The following is a 21,277-nucleotide window of genomic DNA, read 5'->3' as shown; positions in this document are numbered from 1 at the left end:
ATCAGTGAGTCAAGCAGAGCAGTGTCACCACTGCAGTTAGGCACCATTTGAGAATTCAGGAAAAAATGTGATTTTCTAACCACCAACACCCATTACAGAAGTTTCGTCATAACTATGATAAACCAAAAAGCATGCTCTTTGTGCAGTGGTCTGCATAGTGTTTGCTCAACTATTCAACGATTTTCTTGTTTCAAGGTCAGCAGGGCCCTAGCTTCAATAATGCACTGTGATGATGTATTGCACATCATCAGAATGACTTGTACACGTGTTTTCTTGTCTTCTCTTGTGTTAGTGCGACAGGAATGCTTGTAGTATTCACTGTTTTATGCGCCTCTACAGATGTCATTCAATGCCTCTCCAAAGATGAACAATCGTGTCTTTTTATTCCCTCGAGAGCTGGAAAAACTCTCAAGTGATCCGGACTGTTCCTCCCTACTTTGTGTATATTTTTCTTGATTTTTGCTGCAAGTTTTCAGACATGATGAATCATTCTGAAAAAATCTATTGACATGACCTGCAAACACTGTAACAAGGGCATGTTACAGATACATTTCTGGAGTATTCCTCGGACATCTCAGTATGCACTATAAAAACTTTCAATAGAAAATTAACGTTTTAGCTTCACTAAAAGTAAGTGCATTTGAGGGGTATTTTTCCTTACTTATTAATTTAGCCCCTAACTACATATATGGCTAATCAGATTATTCCTTCTATTGTGTGTGAGTTTTAAAAACCAAACTGAATCCTCATGCCCCACCTTTGTTAGCACAGCAAAACCTTACCTGTAACTTGTCATATAAACTGATTTAGATAAAGACACAAATGAAGCATTGTAAGATCCAAGTCCTACTAGTTAGTTGCGGAGTTCAGCTTTAGCAAAAAGCTAACAAAACTTAATCACAGCTTGGCAGGAGGTTTGTGACAAAGCTTTCAACCTTGCTATATGCCTGAATGAAACCAGAAGGGATCTCATTCCACCCTTTCACCAGCTTTAAAACCAGATTTTACATTCTCTTTGTAATATGAGATAACATCATTTTAGATACGGTGATGCTACATACAAGTTTGCCAATTCTTTTCCCTGTGATTACATTTAAATAGAAAGGGCTTATATTCGTTAACCTCAACCCCCACTTTGTGATCTGCAGAAATAACCATAAATCACACACTTCTCCTTGGAGTGTCTGAATATCAAGAAGACAATGAAGAAATCCAACTAAATGATTTTTCTGCTCTGCTTGGTGAGAAAACTCCTTCCAAGTCCCCAGCAGTGACTGCCTGATGCACTAGACTGCCAGTGGGATTAATGTTATCAACAGGGAAGAGAGAGAAGGTAACACAAGGAGATCAAAAGCAGATCTCCCAAAGGCTCCTTGTGCCACCTTGCCTTGGAAGCAGATGTTCCTTCATGTGTCACAGATGTGCCAAGTGCATTGCCAGAAGACCAAGACCACTCCCTGTTGATCTTATTTATCTACCTAACCACATACCACCCCATCAGTGCTCACAGACAACAGGCACTTCTGGACACCCTAATGTGTTCTAGTCTTTACTGATGATCTAAGAGCAAGAGACACGTGGAACTTGTGTGAAAAGCTGGCCTTTCAATCCAAAGCTTTTCTTTTTCCTTCAGTTTACTTCCATTTTGCCAAAATAAGAGTACCATAAAGTCATCCCAGTATGACTTTTTTTCTTATCAGTTACTGCAAAAAAAGAAAACTGTTATCTTTCATTCAGCTGCTACTTTGCAGTAGGATCCAGCAAACAACATATCAAACAAGGATCATTTTAAGCCCAGATCTGAAAATAACCATTCCAAATGTCTGGAAGCCTCCCATCTGGTACCCACAAAGACTAAACAAAACATCACAAGACATTAAAATTGTAAGCCAGCCTCCAGTACTATTTTAATATAGTCTGTACCAAAAGACATCAGAGTTTTTCAGAGAGCATCCAACTACATTGTAGCTGAGGTTACTCTATGTTTCTAAAGTCATCAGCTATTTGCATACTCAGGCAAATCATTACATAAATGCCTGTTTGTCAATATTTTAAATTATCCTAAACACTTTATATTTTCCCAAATTGCTACATCTTAATGGCAAATTAATTAGTTTCTTTTATACACCAAAAACCCTTGAAAATAGTAACATACATTTTTCTGAGCAATGACAGAGGGGAGAACACAACCAAACTGACATTTTCTTTTTGTTAAGGCTGGTTAATAACAAATTACAAGTTACAAAACAGCAAGCCAAAACTAGCAGATGCAACTAATCTCTTTATTTAAAACATATCCCCTAGCATTTTAAGGTTTTCTTTTGCATTCATTCCCCACAGGGCTCAACATGTTACTGTAAATTGAGGTAGCCCTGTCCCTCCCCTTAAGGAATGTATTCATGTCAGTACCTGATTGCCTGCAACATGTTTTAACATCAAAGGGATGCCATACACGCTGCCACCCTATGCTCAGCATACACCTATCTATACGTACATGTCATACTGTCCTGCATAAGGCTGAAACAGCTCCGAGTAATGAATGTCTCCCTAATATCTAATTTAAATCTCCCCTCTTCTTTCTAATTTAAAGACATGCCTCCTTATGCTATTACTATCAGATCCTGTAAAAAGTCAGACTCCCTACTGTTTATAAGCTCCCTTTAAGTGCTGGAAGGCCTTAATCAGGTCTCCCCAGAGCTTTTTCTTCTTCAGGTTGAACAAGACCAACTCACTGAGTCTATCTTAATGACAAAGGTGCTCCAGCACTGATCCTAAGATGGCCCCGAGGGAAACCATTCATCACTGGCCTCCACCTAGACACAGATCCATTGACCACAACCCTTTGGCTTGCAGTCTTCCTGCTAATTCCTTATCCACTGTATAGTGTCCCTTCAAATCCCTCTCCCTTCAATTTATTGTTGAGGATGTTGTGTGCGATCACATCAAAGGCCTTACAGAAGTCCAGATAGACAACATCAGTCACTCTTACTTGGTCTAATGATGCCAAACATAGAAGGCCACCATCCTGGCAAACAAAATCTGCCCTTGGTGACACAATGCTGTCTGTCTCAGATCTCCTCCTCATCTTGCATATGCTTTAACAATAGCTTCCAGGAGGATTTCCTCCATGATCTTCCCCAGCACAGACATGAAGCTCACCAGCCTGTAGCTTCCTGAGTCCTCCCTTCTCCTTTTGTTACGAACAGGAGGGACATTTCCCTTTTTTGGTCACTAGGAACTTCACTTTACAACTTTTTAGAGAGTGGCTTAGCAACCTCATCGATCAGCTCCTTCAGGACCTTTGCCTGCATGTCATCATGCCCCACACACTTTTTTCTTCTAACACAGACATTGTTATTCTAACGTCTGCTCAACATGCATCTCTTTGAACTACTTGTTACCACTTTCTTTCTCTTGGAACAATTCTAGTATTTAGCTTTACTGCTATGTAGCACTCAAATTTGTACACTACAGTATTCACATAGTCTCAGCAAGCTTTTGTATACAATTACAAGAAATGACCTTGCTTACTGCATTGTCTCAATTCCCTCATGTTTGTACTACTGTCCAATTTGTTCATCAAATTGCTGCCTTCCCTAATCACTGAGTTTTAAGAATTTAGCTTACTCACACCTTTTTTCCTAATCATTGCCTCTTTGTTTTGTATGGTTTTTGAAGCCCATCTAAGAGTGGAAGCACGGACACACCTGGACACATATGCACTCATAGCATAAAGAAGACCAGATCAAGGGCCCGTGACTCTTTACTTGCTGGTCCTTCCTGTAGCATGACCCTGGTTGTGCCAACGTGGATTCTCACATTCAATGTTTCAACACAAGCTATGCTGCTCCACACAACACAAAATCAGACAGCATGGCCTGAATCCACTTAGACAACTCAACACCTGGGACTAAAACGTAAAAAATGGAAAACAAAATATAGAGAGGAGTGCAGATCTATAATTAAGATTATATATATAGGAATAGTGTTCATTATCTATAGACATCAACTGTTTATATGCATTTTAACAGCAGGACACAGTTCTACAAAATAAGCATTTCTTCTTCCTGGGAGAAAAGCACATACATAAGAAAATGGAAACACAAATTGATCATATTTACATAAAGCATGGCCTACTGTCTAGAGATGCAAGAATAAGACCCAAGCATGTATATGGCAATATCTTTGGGAAAATCTGGCCAATTTTGAAGTCTGGCTTACAGGTTTTTTCTATATATGACATGATGGTATGAAAGAAATATTACGTACTTTTTAAACATCACATTTCTTCCAATGCAAGACACTGAAGCAAATAACATGTCTTCAAGGAAAAATTAAGCTGCTGTTTAATAGATGAGACAAGCAGAATTTTCTTGAAAATGCTGGGCTTATGTGTAACCTTTCATAAAGGACTTGATCACACATCACATAAAAACATTTTCCCCCTCATTTCTGTCATTCATAACATTATTTTCTTATTATTTAATGAAGATTGCAAACTCACTGGAAACTCATGCATACATTCATTTATTATTATAAACTACTACTCTAGTACCCTGTTGTCTAGAACTAGACAGTGACATCTCCTAGCCTCACTGAAGACCAACTGCAGGATCATATTGGGCCCATAGTTCATTCTCTGAACAGCACATCCAGGAAAGACTCATCGGCCATGGTGTCAGGGCTGTGAGCACAACTTTGTGTTCAAAAATACATTCAGATGTGGTACTGAGGGATGTGGTTTAGTGGGGAAATATTGATGGTAGGTGGACAGTTGGACTGGGTGATCTTGGAGGTCTTTTCCAACTTTGGTGATTCAGTGATTCTGTGACTCCTCTAACTGGCTGGCAGTCGTATTCCTGCTGAGGAGCCCCATCCCTGTTTATTCATTCAGCTCTTGCTGTAAGCTGGCATGCCTCCTGGCCCAGGGTGGGGCAGCTGTGCGGTATTTTCATAAGACATCTCTGATGAGCACAGCATACCTGGCACAGGAGGAGTTGCCACGTTGCACTGTGACTGGCACACGTGCTCTGCAGGAGTACTCCACACCCACAGGCAGGCTCTGAGGTGGCCACACCAGATCTGCACCGCTGCCTGGGCCAGAAAATCACAGCACAGATAAGGATAGAAGGAAGCTCAAAAGGTCGTCCTGTCTAAACCTCCTGTCCCCAGGTAGGTAACCCAGAGCAAGGTGCAGCTTTTGGACATCTCCAAGGAGGAGACTCCACAGCCTCTAGGCAATCTGTGCCAGTGCTCAGCCACCCCACAGCACAGAAGTGTTTCCTAATGGTCAGACAGCACCTCTTGTTTCAGTTTGTGCCTATTGCCACTTGTCACTGGGCACCACAGCTCTGTAATCTGCACCCTCCCTTCAGCTATTTATAGACGTATATTTATTGATAAGATGTCCCCTGAGCCTCCTCTAAGCCAAACAGTCCCAGATCTGTCAGCCTTTCCTCATAGGAGTTGCTTCAGCCTCTTAATCACTTTTGTGACCCCTCATATGTCTCACGTAAGCCCATGTCTCTTTCTCACCCAGCACCGTGGCCTCACCAGTACTGAGTAGAGGGGAAGGATCACCTCCCTTGACCTGCTGGCAGTGCTGCCTAACGCAGACCAGGATACCACTAGCCTTCATCGCAGCAAGGCCTATTGCTGGCTCACATTCAACTTGCTGTCCACCAGGACTCCTGGGTCATTTTCTGCCAGGCTGCTTTCCAGCAGCACATGCTGGTGTCTGGAGCTTCTCTGCCCTGGAACATGCCAACCAGCAGCATTTGCAGACACACAGCCTGACTTCTGAGAACAGCTCTGCTCTGCAAAATGGAGTCTGGGAGCTACTAAAACAGACAAACTGAGCATATGGAGAGCCACAGCCAGAAATATGTGCATTCTGTTAGTATTTAACCTACTTACCAATATGAGCATAAGCTAGATTTATTTTTGTTCTCTGGAATAAAACACTGTAGTTAAAAATATCAGGCAACTGTTTGGAAAGACCGTTCCAATCTTGTGAGCAATAGCTGGAAATTATTATTTCTATTTAAGAGACACAAAACTGCAAAGGAAAAAAAAACACAGAACCTCAATGAAATCAGTGGAAGAATCTCATTGATTTCATCAGTGAGGTGACTGAGCCCAAGAACTATGACCTCTCAAAGCAAAAAAAAAAAAAAAAAAAGCCATCAGATAAATACTTTAAACATACATGTTTACAGGAACAGGATGAGATAAATGGAAATGGACATAGAAACGCACAGAAGGGGAACTCTGCACTTACTCAGGAGACACTGACCCTCGGCCACTGAATTATCTGCTTTATGCAAAGCACTCATGTCATAGGTGCCTTTTTTTCCTAGCCAAAAAGCCATGAATGAAACTGTCAGAACAATGCCAAAAACAGCACTTTAGCAGAGCAACTGCAGGTAGTTACTAATACCCCAAAACATTTACAGTCACACAGCCAGAGAACAGAACTGATCTGTACCACAACTACAAGTTGCTAAGATGTAAGGACTATGCTTTTCACCATTAGAAGCCCTGGCACAAGCCTCTGAAAAAGATCTAAGAAATATATTATTCCATCTCTTATGTTCTTTCCCCTCTTTTTCCCCCCTCCCCTCCCTCTGTATCTTTCAAACGGTTTATTTTGTCCAAACTCCCATCAGTGCTATGTTCATTATTTCATCTGTTCTGTTCAGAAGTAAAAAAAAAAACCCACAAAATACAACCAACAAAACAGCCCAGTCCTTTCACACTTATTTTCCTTTGCCTTGCCAACCTTACTAAAAGAAGACTTCCTTGTTGTGATGCATCTCCTCCCTGTCTACCCAGGACAGAAGCATTACTCAGAAAAACAATTCACTGATTCAGATGCAACTTCTTGTTGCCTTAAAGTTATGAAATGTCACAGCTATCTTCTCAAGGACTTAGAGCACTTTCCATGCTTACAGCCTTTCTGCGCAGCTTGGGGAGTTGAATATATCTGCATGACTCATTTATCTCCCATTTTGCTTTAGCGTCCCAGTCCCCATACTGCATACATGCTGATTCTTCCTAGGTTCATTTCTGCCATGAGACAAGTGGTCTCACAAGAGGAAATCCCAAAAACCAGATGATCTGCATAGAAATGCACAAATTCAACGTGTCTTATTTGGGACTCTCCTTCAGTATTATACCAGGGAAATCGCATACCTTCAAACTTCCTCATGATATAGCCCAGAGCATACCACACAAATGCTTCACTCATGCTATAATAAAACCTAGAATTTGCAAGCCTCGTAAGTGAGGGACAAGTCAGTACACACTAATTTGCCCAGTGGCAAGAAGACTCTCCTCTCTGTGTAGTTCTATAAAAAACAAACCTGCAAACCTCCTTGTTCAAGTTAGGAGCAAAGAAATGTACAAATACAGAGAGATGCCTAACAATAGGTAAGGCTGAGCAAAGCACTGATCTTAAATCTTGTTCTTCTGTTGTGCTCTGATGCCAAAGTCAATTTTACCAAGAGACCTCTGGTTCTTCATTAGAATCTAGAATTAGACTATACCACATCAGCAGACCTCTTCAAGTGGATTTAAAGTAAGTAAACCTAATGTATCCTGAAGCCACCAATGGTTTTATTAGTGCTAAAAAGAGTGGTCACAGAAACATAGAGTAAGAACAGGGCCCTCTTAATTCTGGTAGTGCTCAAGCTAACTGGTCTCATTTTCCATGAGAATGCCCTGTTGTTTTCCAGAAGGTATAGAGTACATCTCAGCTCCAAGCAGAGAAACTCTAGAAGTTCTCAGTTTCAGAGGATAAATGAAGTCAAACGGAGAAGAATATGAGGAATTAAGACATATCTCAAGTTATGCAGTAGTTGAGGGACTTAATCAGCAGTGCAGATTTGGACTGTACTGTTTAGCTCTGTCTTGACCCTGCCTGTACACTGACATATGACCAAAGGGAATGTGAAGAAGACAGGGAACTAGAACCTCAGGTACAATCTTCTCAACAGCTTGGAGGTGACCCTTGAAGGATGCACAGGTTTCATGGGGTCTCTCCTCTGAGGAATGAGGGACACAAAAGGGCTAATAAGGCATCTTATGTCTCCAAGAAGCAAAGGACTGTCCAGGAAGAGCTAGTGTCATCTCCACAGCTGCAGTGCTGTTTACAGGCAAGGTAAACACAGAGTCTCTCCATGTAGATTACAATGTCGTAATTGATATATCTCAAGAGAACAGTAAAACTTACCTGTATTTATGAATGATGGCATTAAATAATCTTCCATCACGCCAGCAGGTAGTGAAATTTTCACAACGGATTCCAGCATAACCCTCAGTTGTCTGCTGTGACCACAGGAGCAATCTCTCTTTAGCAGACATGTCCTCTGACTCTCCAGTAACATGGATATCAGATATCTAAAATTCAACAAATATAAGTATTACAACAGATCTAACACTAAAAAGCAATTCAGATGTTACAGAAAAATGGCCTTCAGTAGTAAAGGTTTTTCCTTCTTTAGCATCTGCATATATGAATGATTATTCACGCACCAAATTATTTCATGCTTTATCTACAAAACATTGTTGTCTTCAGTATGAAAAATAACATTTATAGCATCAGAATTTGCTTCAGCCAATTCTCAACCTCAATTTCTAGGGACAATATAATAGCCTTACATAATGAGGAATATTTAAATATGTTTACTTTATGCTGATCATTTGAATGTTAATTAAATTTTATTTATAAATACCTACCTTAAATATGCATTATATAACTAAATATAAAATAAAATGTGCTATGGGCAGATATTCCATCTATATAATATCCATACTTATATTGTACTTCCTTCATTAGTTAGTTAGTTAGTTCCTCTCTTAAAACAGGTTAAATTATAACCTAGGCATTTCTGGAATTCATTGACGAAAGCATCATTTATAGTGAAAAGTGATGAGAATGATTTTGGGAAAACATTTTCTATGAAGTATTTTAGGAATAATTGAAAGCTGAAAGATCATAATCGAAAATTCTATGCCAGATTTGGAGCATTTGATTTTGTATTCTATTCCGTTATCCTCTTTGCATTAGACAAAGCAGGAAAGATGGCAAACACTGGGAATTTTGCATACAAATGCTGCTTTCTAGTGGATGGTCACAACAATGTCTCCTGGCATTGAAATTTCTGAATTCAGACATTATCTTCTGTCTGATGCCTTCTGGGGGAATTCAGGCAGACCGGGCTGGAAATTATGGTTTCTTTCTCTCATTAAAGCCACACAAAACACACTGCCAGGAACAAAGAGATGCAGCTTTCTTCCTAGTGCTACCCTGTTAACTCCTAACAGGAGGAGGAGGGAAGCGCTGGGAAGCAGGGGACAAAAGAAAGAGTCTATCAAGGCAATGGAACTACCGAACTTTAACCACTTTTCATACTTTTCAGGGGATGATGGTCATTTACAGCCATCTATCAAGTTTATCTATTAAGTAACTAAGTTTAAAGCAGGGAAAAATCAATTTAATTATTTTCTATACAAGTAGACTTAAAACAACAAGTTGCGAAGCCAGTTTTTCAGATACTTATCAAATGCTATATGTGCTGGAAAACAAAACCATTGAACTATTAGACCATCAATAACCTCCAAACAACCAATAGCATTCTCACTTCCTAATGTCTACATCAAACATTTTAAAGAAATAATCATAGAGGGGGAAAAAAAGGCCTTTTTCGGTTTAAAATACTGAAAAGAATCACTTGCAGCTGCAATTGTTTAGAAATGTCTAGGTGCACAAGTCCCACACAAAATATCTACAACGGGAAATATAGGTTGTATGAGTTTTACACATGAAAAGAAAGGGAATCCAAGGTGGCAAAAGATCAACTTAAAATCTCTCCAAATTTTCTAGTAAAAATCTATGAAATCAGTCTGAAACATAAAACCTTCTTTCTGTTGGTTACCTTTATTCTTTGGTATTTCAAAGCAAGAAAGCAAACTAAATATTTTTTCAGTAGCTTTAGTTTCTATTCATGACAGAACAACCAGACTACAGTATAAATTAAGTCAACCATTTACTACTTATCCGGCCAACGCTTCTGAATAAGATGACATCATCTGGAAGTGCCAGATGTCCAGTTAAAAAAAAAAAAAAAACACAAAAAAAACCCACTTTTTTTTTTCTGTAATTTTCAGAAAGTCCTCTGTATGTAATTCTTAAGCATCACATTTGTAATATATTTTAACATAAGCAATCAAACAATGTAATTTGCTAATGGCCATTCCTTAGAGCTAGGTTCAAACCTTCAGCCTCCTTCACGGTTAATTGGACTGTGCTGGCTGTGTGCATTTCAAACTGCAGAGAGTGCAAACACAGCATATTTGAGTGCATACTGCATTCATCCAGCAAAATGTGATTTTGGAAATAAAGGCAATTTCTGAAGGTCATGTTTGTATCTGATGTTACACACAAACAACATTTGTAACTACAGACACAAACACAAGGAAAACAGTTCTTCTGAAACTGACCAATAACTTAGGCAGCATTTCAGCGTAAGTTCTGGATGGCTAAAACAGGTACTTAGTTTGTCCTAAGATGAACAGGGTTTTGATTCTGAGCACCACTCCACACCCTGGCTGGTTAGCTGAAGAAAAAGAAACAGACTAGACTGGCTTCAGAAACTGAAGTTGTTTTCTATTCAAAAAGATAGCCCCTTTAAATACAGGTTATGGAATACCAATGTTAGCCTGAGATCTGAAGCAACCTGAGCACTCCTGTCCCTTAAGGTATTTCAGATTCTAAGGCTAAGATTTCAGACTTCATCATAAACACTGGATTCACATTTAAAAAATATAAAAATACAAGTGAGAGAAATGGTGAGTCAAAGAGATGTATTTTCTTATACTTACAAATATGAGCTGTAATTTGCAGGACATCCTACTAACTTGGAACTAACTAATTAAAATCCTACCCCCAGAAAATAACATGCCAGAGAAACAGTACATCTTACAAAAAAATATAATTATGTGTACTACTAACCATGAGTTAATTTCAGTATTTATAACATCATTTTCTTAGGGATACTAGAACTGAAAATAAGTAGGGACAATCAAATCTTGCACTGTTTAAAGTTATTCTTCAAAACAAATATTCTGTGTGAATGTTTCATTTGGATAACCCACAGGCCTATCAAACCAACCCCACTGTTATCCTTTAGTACAGCACAGTCATTCCTTGAGCATGGATCAAACTGTTGAGTTCACACCAACTTGAGCAGTTGTTTGCTATTTGAATTATCTCATAGAGCCTTGAAATTACAAGTTATACAAGAAAAACTGACAGAGGCAATTCTGTAGCCAGCTCTAGTATCTCAGGATCACTCTCAAATAGCACTCTATTTCATCTTTCTTACTGGGAGAACTAGTGTTTATAGTTCCGTCTGTACATTCACTCCACATAATTCAGTATAGAAAATCTGTACATCAAGGACCCTCAAGCTCAGAAGTTGCTGATCTCAGTAATGTCATTCTGAAACCAAAGAACAGACTAGCATACACCATAAGGAGACTTCCTCTGATTCCACCCTATGCCAAATGTTTTGAAGTAAGTCTAAACTGGACATAATCGACTTGAATATACAAAAGTAGAGAATAGTATACAGATGTACAAAATGCAGATTTACAGTCTATCATGAATGAAATGTATTCTGATGTTTGCTAACTCAAAAAGAGAAATGTCCAAAAAACATAAAGAAATAATAAACACATTAATTATCAACATTTTGAAATGCTTATTTTGACAGAAACATTCCTAACTATTGAACAAAAAATAAGACAGTATTTATTTTCCATCCTAGTAGCTAAGTAGTTAGTTATGTGTTGTGTTTAAATAAGATTGTTTGACAGCACGCTGAGGGAAGTAGAGTTATACGAATGGAATTTGAACTTGCATGTGATCACAAGAACTCATCTCCCTTGACGTTACAGTTGGACTTTGTGAATTTCCATTTGGCCATAAATGTAAAAAGCTCCTATTCAGCTCTTTTAAAGCTCAAAGGGGCTGTGTGACCAGCTTTGGACAACACCCTGCAAAATTTCTGGAACAGCTGGAGAATTCCAAAAGAGAAAAACAAAAAAGACATAAAGGGGGAAAGACTGAAAAATTGTTTTTATTTAGTCCGAAGCAGGGAAAACTTAATGGAAATGTGACAACAGCCTTCAAATATGTAAAATACTGTTTTAAAACAGTAATAAATCAACTGCATTGGGAATGGGAAAAGGACTAATGAGTTTTAAATAAGCATATGGTTGAAAAAGGAACTCCTGACAAAACTTGAACATAAGTTGGAGATGTATAGGTAGTAGAAACAGGGGCAGACCACATGGGATCAATACAGGGATGTTGTCAGAGCATGAAAAAATGCAATGAGGAAGGCCAAGGCCCATTTGGAATTAAATCCGGCTCTAGATGCCAAGGACAAGAAGGGCTTCTTCAAACACATAAATAATGGATGAAAAACTAGTTAAAAAATTCAGCCTGCTAGTGAAGAGGGCAGGAACCCTGGTGACAGAGGATACAGAGAAAACAGATACTGAATGCCTTCCTTGCCCGTGTGATAAGTGGGAGGACTGTTGTTAGCATGGTCTCCCAGGGTCAGTACTGGATCCAGTATTGTTTAACTTATTCATCATTATTGGGATGAAGGGACAAAGTACCCTCTCAGCAAGTTTGTTTTTGACTGGGAGTAAAATGAAATTTGATAAAGGCAAGTGCAGTGTCCTGCATGTGGGGAGGAATAACCCCATGCACCAGTACAGGCTGGAGGCTGACCTGCTGAAGAAGAGCTCTGCAGAGCAGGACCAGGGTGTCCTCGTGGACAACAGGATGGACATGAGCCAGCAGTGTGCCCTTGAGGTAAAGAAGGCCAGGCATATCCTGGGGTGCATTAGAAGGAGTGTGGCCAGTAGATGTCAGTGATTGTCCCCCTCTAGTAAGCCTGGTGAGGCCTCATCTGGACTGCTGAGTCAAGTTAGGGTTATAAATATAAGTTTTCTTCAATTACCAACATTTAAAAAGCAACCTGTTTCAGAACATCACCACCCTCTGTGTGAAAAACTTCCTACAAGATACAAGAACTACCAGATACTTTCATCTGTGACTGCTATCTTACAATCTTGTGTTATTTATTCATGTAGCACAGCTAGGGAAGGAAGAGTTGCAAGTTGTCTTCCAAGAATGTGATCTGCAGAACAAGTCATGAGTTATGCAACCTGTATCTTGTTATCTTACAACTATTTGAAATTATATCTGAAATAATAAACCAATGACTTCTTAGCAAGAAGTATTTTACTGAATGAGCTAGTTATACAGATAACTTTTTTTATTTAAAAGTGAAGCATGTTGCTTCTAACATGATTCAAATACACATTCGGTTTGGGTGTTTGAGTTTTGTTACTTTCTTTTTGCAGGTTATTATTAATACTTCAGATAATTTTACTGTATTAGACACTATGTAGACAGTAAAAAGTCATCTGAGGAGCTTATGGGCAGGGCAACAGTTGAAGTAAGTAGATGAATAGTTTTGTTTCTGTATTAGTTTAGCCATATTTTTTCTGGAATAAAATCACATCCATAAACCGCAAGTGAAACTACCGGAGACTAAACTTCAATAATGATAATAATGGTTGATATTGTGGTATAGAGAAGTCATTGGTTTCTACATATGTTGGCAACCATCAAAAACTAGTGGGAAAACCAGCTACAAGCTACCCTTTGATGATACTGATTGAAAACTGCTTATTTCAACACAAGGGCAGTATCCTCTGCAAAGAAGCTAAATCTAGAGCCTTGACTTTCTGCTTTACCTGCAATTTGCTAAAACATCACTGAGAAGAATGCTGCTATAGGAAGCCTTTTTCAGTCTTAACTTCTTGACCTTCGTGCTGCTGTCTGCTCGAAGACAGCCTTAAGCCAGAACGGTATTAGAATATACCTTGTTCATGGAAGTCAACTTCCAGAACTAAGAAAAAGGGCTGTAGAAATGAGGCCAAGGCAAACTTGTTCTCAGTGAGTAGTTAAGAAAGAAAATAATATTCCAGTTATTTGAGTTTTGCAAATGGGAAAACAGAGTTGGTGTAATAGAACATACGTGAACACAAAATAATTGTGTCACATGCATAAGAAGGAAAGAAATATTAATGTGTCACAGGAAGAGACTCAAAGGACACATTCATTATCCAGTAGTGGCTGCCATGCTATTTCAGAGGATAAAATGTTTTACTGCTGTTACAGTGCATATTAGCTGACTATATCCATCACTTTCCTCTGGTGTATCTCTCTTGGTACCTAAAAAGCCAACAATCTTCAGCCTCATCTTCAGCACTGTGCGAGCTGAAAATATATTACAGACTGAATAAGCTGATGTTGATGCCACTGATCTCTGTAATTATAGAAAAGAAAATGGTAAAAAATGATATTCGTAACTGCAAATCATGTATACCAGTTCAGCCTGGCATCGGGAACCTTGTAGATTTGTATTAATAACAGCATTATTGTTTTATACTGATATAAAAAATATTCAAAAGAAAAATGGTTATGACTTCGTAAACTAAGCTGAAGCCTGAAATCTTGCTTTCCTCCTTGGTTTGTTTTCAGGTCAAAGCTAGGTGATGTTAAGATCATTTATCCTCAAATTCTTGAGTGGAAAAAGGGAACTAAACTGAAAACCAGACATTTCAGCAACTCGTGTGTCTAGCCTGATCTGTTAGTAGTTTTCATGTTCAAATAATTGGGCAGTGTTTTATCACCATTACCTCAACATTAATGTAGGTGCTCAACAGGAGTCTATTTTTTTCCCCTTTCCCCTGTGCTAAGGAGGGTATCTACCTGGTTGGAGTAACATTTGTGGCAATACTTACAGTTTTGTTATTCTGATCATACTGGAAGAAATGGTTGTGCTTGACTGAATAGACAAGGTCTCGCTCTTCTACTCAGTAATGACTTTTTGTTCAAATTGAATAACATCCCTAAGCTGTTCCTGAATTCCAGTTAAGATTAAGAGGGCAAAGATCTCCACGCGTATTAGGAGGCTATTTGTACAACGATGTACTCTGTATTGTAATTGAGTGTATTATCTGCACTTAAAATCTAAGCTTAGAAAAAGTATAATTTGTATCATGTTTCAAAAATAAATAAGCAATGCAGCTGTAGTTAGCTTCCTGCTGGAAAGAGTACCTTTGTCATATGCCCATTTTCTCTGAGCACTCAGAGCTCAGATATCCCTGTACAGCAAGGGAAACTAGTTTTGTACTGTACTCTTCTACTGGCATCTGACCCACACTGACATATCTCAGTTATACTAAAGATGTGTTGGGTGGGATCAGTAATATGAATTGAACTGGTAAGCATGAATACTAACAACAACCTGTCTTCCTTCAGATAGCCTGCAACTAACCTTGCACCTTGGTTTTACTGGAAAGGAATCTTATTACAAAATTAGGAAAGAAATCAAACTACAGGTAGCAAAACAGCACACAGATAGATCAATACTCCCAAAGTACAAAGGTATATTTATAAGAAAGATCAAGCAATACATCCTGTCCTATGACTGACTACAGAAGCATCACAGCGTGTGTTAACAATTTGCATACAGCATAATGAGGGCATTTTTATAACACAGAAAAAAATACTATTCCAATATTTATTTTGAGATAACTTGCAAACTAACTGTGCCAAAGACTTACCTTGCTCCTGTTTGGTGGAATGCTATAGATCGCTTTTTCTTTTGGCAAATAGGAAAACACATCATCAGAGGAATAAAATCTCTTTTGTTCAAGAAGTGGATAACTTTTTCTCTTAGAAAGCAACTGATGCAACTTTTCAGATTTATTGCTTTCCAGAGCATCTTCAACAACTCTGCCATAAGTTTTGTTTAACCCAGTTTCTTTGTGCTGTTTGCCTAAAAGGTGGATAACAGAATCCAAGCTAACAGCTTTTTCATAACAAAGACCACTTGCTCTCTTCAGAAATGCTAATTCTCTTGTCTTGAATTCATCTGAATATTTCCTCTTCCAAGAACAGCTTTTCTCTGAACTCCTCTTGTCCCGTTCGTTTAACCATGCCTCTGTTTCAGCAGACTCAGTGAGCCTTTGCTTATCACCAGGAAAACTGTCCTGACAGCGAGAATCACTGTTGGTTTCACTCAGTAAAACTTCTACTTTAACAAGATCAGCTGCAAGCTCTGTACTCGTGGTCAAAGTATTACCATCCACCGTTACACTCTGTGGTAAGGAGCAAGCCAATTCCATACCCTTCGGGAGATCTTCGATGTCTTCAGAAATTCCCACTTCATATTGGCTTTTTTCTTCATTTTCTTTAGCTGGTAAAGAATCTGGTCTCTCGTCAGCTGATTTCTTTCTTGATTTTCTTCTGAAATATTTTCTTCCAGGGGAATGTTTAGCTGGACTTAAGGGAGCTTTGGCAGGATCTAAACACTGTTCTTCCTTTTCAGCCCTTACGCATCCACAGACATTACCCATTTGGCTTTCAGAAACCCACAGTCACACTGCCTCATTCATTCCGGTATATTTACATACACTTAAATCCTCCTCAGAAAGTTAAGAACTGCAGTTTGCACTGTAATTCCTTCCAGACTTCCCTTCCATCCTCCTCAGTACGTAGCCATTTTGCTTATGAGAAATGCACACGCAATAAATGTTGTGGCAGCGTGCCCAGGCAGGGCCTGTGTCTGATTAGACACTGTGGCTTATTTCTGGCCACCAATCCTCTTAAATAAACATCACCGCAGCAGCACTAGGCTGGAAGGCTGATGGCCTTTCACAGAGATGACATAGCACTTATGAGCAATAGAAAAATCTTGCATACATTTTAACTTCCTGTTTCCTTCGGTAACTCAAGCAAGATAAAGTAGAAAAATATGCAGTAACCTTTGAAACTATTAGCTCCACTCCAAATCCGAAAGCAAGCACTACAGCAAATAGCTGAAGTGATTTAGTTAGCAAATTACTTTTTCACTGCCTACGCTTTTAGCATGTATCCAATGATCCACAGAAAGGAAGATTAAAATGAGTGATTAGAGATTGCTTTGGCTGCGTGTTTGTATCTTGTTTGTATGCAGAATTTTCATAGCAGCTTATGTGATTTTTACTGGTTTGTCAGCTATAAATAACCTGCTGCTCCATGACTATCATATGAGTTCAGAACGGCGGTGCTGTGTATTCAGGGCTGGAACACTACAGCAGATTTAAAACTTCTGGCAGAGAAAGGTGAGGCTAAAAGAGACAGTCTGTCTAGAAAACTGTCTGCAAAAAGAAAAGTTTTTATGCCTCTGATATGTTCAAATTATACTCTTCTGATGTTTTTAAAACCAAGCTTTTTTCTTCTCCCATACCGCTTTTCTGTAAATAGCTTCTGCTTCTTTTTTTTTTTTTTTTTTTTTTTTTGTTACCAATATGCAAAATCTGTTAATAGCAACTGCTGGGTTAGATGTGTATGTTTTCTCACAAAGAGCTGCCAAGTAACTTGCTAAGCATCATCAGGCATTGTCACTGTGCTTTCCTACTTTATTTTAGAAGGATCTGCAGTAAAGAAATCCGGGGATGTTATAACCCAGGGACAAGTTTCACCAAAACATGTTACAACTTTTTTACCAATGGGATCCAGAATGAAGGTTTAAAAAGTGCTGCCTGCGTGCAAATAATTTCTAAGAAGAGTATACTGTAATACTAATGGACTAGAAAGCTGTTACAGAATAAGGCTTACAGGATAATCTGCTAGAGTGGAAGCTACATATTGACAAAGTAGATGTTATGGCTGCATTCTCTTTCACGGCCTTGATCTGTATTTGCACTTGTGATTTACTTAACATAAAGGTGTGGCTGTGACATTTGCTCCCTTTACTCACAGTAAAAGCTGTACTCTGGTCACCTTGGAAAACTGCCTTCTTGCCACGGCCCAGATTTCAGACCACATGGGACTGAGTTTAGCCCTAACTTAGTCCTTCTTCATCAGAACATCAGAAAAATCAAATATAATTCTTGTGAAGGGAGACATTATGTTTGCACAAACAAATGGCTTTTATGCTTGAATATATATCTACCTCTCTTTCCCCTCTATCATGACAAGATTTGAGACTTTGCTCTGCAAAAGACCAAGAGTGACTTCACAGAGATAATATTTCTTGTATAATAATAATAATAAATGCACTGTAAAAATTTAACAGCAAATCAGATGTATCTGAAGTGCAACTAAAAACACTGGCAGCAAAAACACAAAAATCAGTTTGCAAACACTGGTTAAAGGCTCACTGCTTCTAACAGTCTTGGCTTACTGCTGCGTATTCCACACCATTATAGATGAAAGCAGCTGGTCTGTGTGCAGTAGAACTAGCTAGGAACAAATGCATTCTATTCCAAATACATCTGTAAGATTGTAGTTCTATTTCCACATCTCCCAGGAAAAGGAAAGAAACATGTATTTCTTATACAATTTAACAATGCTTACCAGTTGTTCCTGAGTGAGAAAACTATCACCTCTCTTAACAGTTCTATTATTCCTTGCATTTTGTGAACTAAAAAGTAACTTTTTGATGCCTCATTTACATCCCTGAACCAAAGAAAAGATCAAGTACAAAAAGAAGTGACAAACCGTGTTTAAGTCGGGCTTCATTTTTGATTATGGTTTTAATTTATGAAAAGTCATATTCAGAGTTCAGAGAATATGACAAGAAGAAGTGCAAATAACTAAAGACTAAATGACTGCTTGTAGTTACAGACATTCTATGAAGTCATAACTTTGGTCTCAGCAACAAAGAGACAGGGCTGTTAAGCTGGAGACTTGGAAAAGAGAACCTGAAATTTCTTCTTAAACCTGTCTGCTACAGCAGAAACACAACATCCAAGTGAAGTAGGATGCTGACTGTGCCAGGGGATTTGTCCCACACATCTGACTGTCCAAATGGACGCTCAGCCTTGGCTGAAGTCAAAGATTCACATGAGCAAAGGTGTTAAAAATATTGTCATGGTTTGCTGAGACATTGGGGTTTTTGTTTATTGTTTTAATGTCTTGCTTTTATTAAAGAAACACCCAAAGACCCCCACACATACTCTCCAGTGCCAGAAGTCTTAAAGGGAAATTACTAAGACTTTTTCTGGCACATAAACCTTTAAGAAGTATAACATGAATAAAGGATTAGACCAACACTTGTCTGCAATTTGATCTGTCTTAGCGGATGCTTAATCACAAACAAGAGGTAAACATTAAGACATGGCAAACAAAAAATTAACATCAAGACATGAAACAGCTCATGAAGATTTATATGTTTCGCTTGCATTTAAACAGCAGATTTCCATAACTAATCAGATGTGGGACTGCGAAAAGTTTTTAACACTGAACAAATCTATCACATTAAAGCAGCAAAGCTGTTGAAAATTTCCATTTCATAGTATGCAAAAAGCTGAGGCCAGCCAGCTTTGGTTGGTACACTGCTACTTTACACTCTACCATTCATTTAATATAGCTAGCAAACGCTGTACAGGAAAATTTATTCTTACTTTGCCAGTCAGAGCCTTGTGTCTTTCATCCTGGAGAAACATCATGGAAAGTCTACTAGGAATGCACTTCTGCTATTTTTCAGATCTAAGTTCTCTCAGTTCTGAAGGAACTTTTTTTCTTGGTGAGTGGTCAGGCACTGGAATAGCCTGCCCAGGGAGGTGGTGGAGTCACCATCCCTGGCAGTGTTCAAGAAGCGTCTGGATACGGAGCTAGGAGATATGGTTTAGGGGTTTTCTGTAGGTATGGTAAAGGGAGGATGGTTGGACTTATAGGTCCTTTCCAACCTTGTGATTCTATGATTCTCCCGTCTCTCTTTTTTTTTTTTCTTCCTTAAATGCAACACAATAAAAGCAATGGAGCATTTAACATAAATGGTGCGTGTCAAAACAGCATACCAGGTAACCAAAAGCATTGCATCACACAGTCCAAAGGTCATATGTAGAATGACAGAAATGCAAACATAAACTATAAACCAAAAAGAAAGTGAAAATTTAAACAGCAAAAGACAGAGAGCAAAACAAGGAGTAAAGGCCTCCCAGCATAAGCAAAAGGTAACGTTCAGATCTGTTTGAGCTGCATAACCCAACACTGTTAAAAGTGTGAAAGAGCTGTTCCCAGCTTCCAGGTACCACTGCAACACCAAAAGTCATACCCTGAACAGCTGATCTGTCAGGAGAGAGGTTTTATATCCAGTGAGACAACTCTTAGCAAAGTGAGGAGAGAGGAATTTATTCATTGGTGGTGGTGTTATGGGATTAAACAGAACCGACTGGATGAGCTAACTACTAACTCTTATTCTGCTACAGATAGCCCGCAATCCTTAGGTGTAAAGTCTAAATATGATTCCGCAATGAATTTTAATGCCTCTCATCTTCATTGACTCAGATGAATCCCAGAAATTCCCAGAACTCTATGCTCATTTTCTTAGCTGAAATTTACCAATTTTGCTAAAATGCCAAAGGGGTCTGGAAGAGAAAGTTGGGAGATCAGCTCACAAATAAAACTCGGGAAAAATGTATTACATCAAATACTGAATGATCAGTCTGACACTGGGACTTACAATTCCAGAGTGGAATCCAGTTTACTCTCTGACAAGTGACAGTCAGAGAATAGACACTTGGCTGTACGGCTTCATCTTTAAACCTTTGAGAAGATCAGACCTGAAACTGGTCTGGCTAATTTCAAGTGAAAGCAGATTAAACTTCAATCCTTGGGATCCAAGACCCACATGTAGGACAAGACCCAGAGGCCAGTTCCAGCTGCTCCTGGCATACAAGAAATACATGGCAAGAGAACAGCAAGGGTAGGCCAGATCCAGATCTCAGTTTCTATTCCTGTGGCAGCAATGTGAAAAATAGGTAGCATAGGTAGCATCTCTTTCACAGTGACCTATCACAGAGTTAACACCAGAGTAACTGAAACAGAGGAAGATGCAGAAGTCCCAGAACATCCCATCATTCCTCCACTTTAGAAGCCATTTACTGAAATGGGCTACAACCTCTCACCTGTCTCCTCCTCTGGCCACTTTCCAGACCCCTCCTGAACGCCAAAGCCTTCACAATCAACACAAGAGTGTTCTGAAATAATATTAACTGAACAGCAGCCTCCAAACACCTAAGCATGGTAACAGGGTATCAGGAACTTCAGAAGAGGCTGGATAGCTGTCACCCATCCCAGCCAAGTTACTTAGAAATAAATCCAGCTTTCTTGCTTTTTTCCCCTAAAATACTT

The 21,277-nt window shown here is 38.9% G+C and overlaps 1 protein-coding gene across 35 annotated transcripts in view; it reads right to left on the bottom strand.

Moving 5' to 3' along the window:
* The window catches only part of DST (dystonin), a 283,686-nt gene that overhangs the window by 145,441 nt on the left and 116,968 nt on the right, over positions 1–21,277 (bottom strand). For 34 of the 35 annotated variants that reach the window (XM_015859196.2, XM_015859169.2, XM_032443498.1 and 31 more), the window contains one exon: positions 8,234–8,400. In XM_015859196.2, coding sequence (XP_015714682.1) covers positions 8,234–8,400 — 167 coding nt within the window. Of the gene's footprint in view, positions 1–8,233; positions 8,401–15,717; positions 16,800–21,277 lie in introns of those variants that run through there. The other variant, XM_032443501.1, reaches the window with a different exon arrangement.

Source organism: Coturnix japonica, chromosome 3 (assembly GCF_001577835.2).
Source record: "Coturnix japonica isolate 7356 chromosome 3, Coturnix japonica 2.1, whole genome shotgun sequence".
Classification (NCBI taxonomy): domain Eukaryota; kingdom Metazoa; phylum Chordata; class Aves; order Galliformes; family Phasianidae; genus Coturnix; species Coturnix japonica.
Note: the sequence above shows the minus strand (reverse complement) of the source record. Positions and strands in the feature narration are given on the sequence as shown.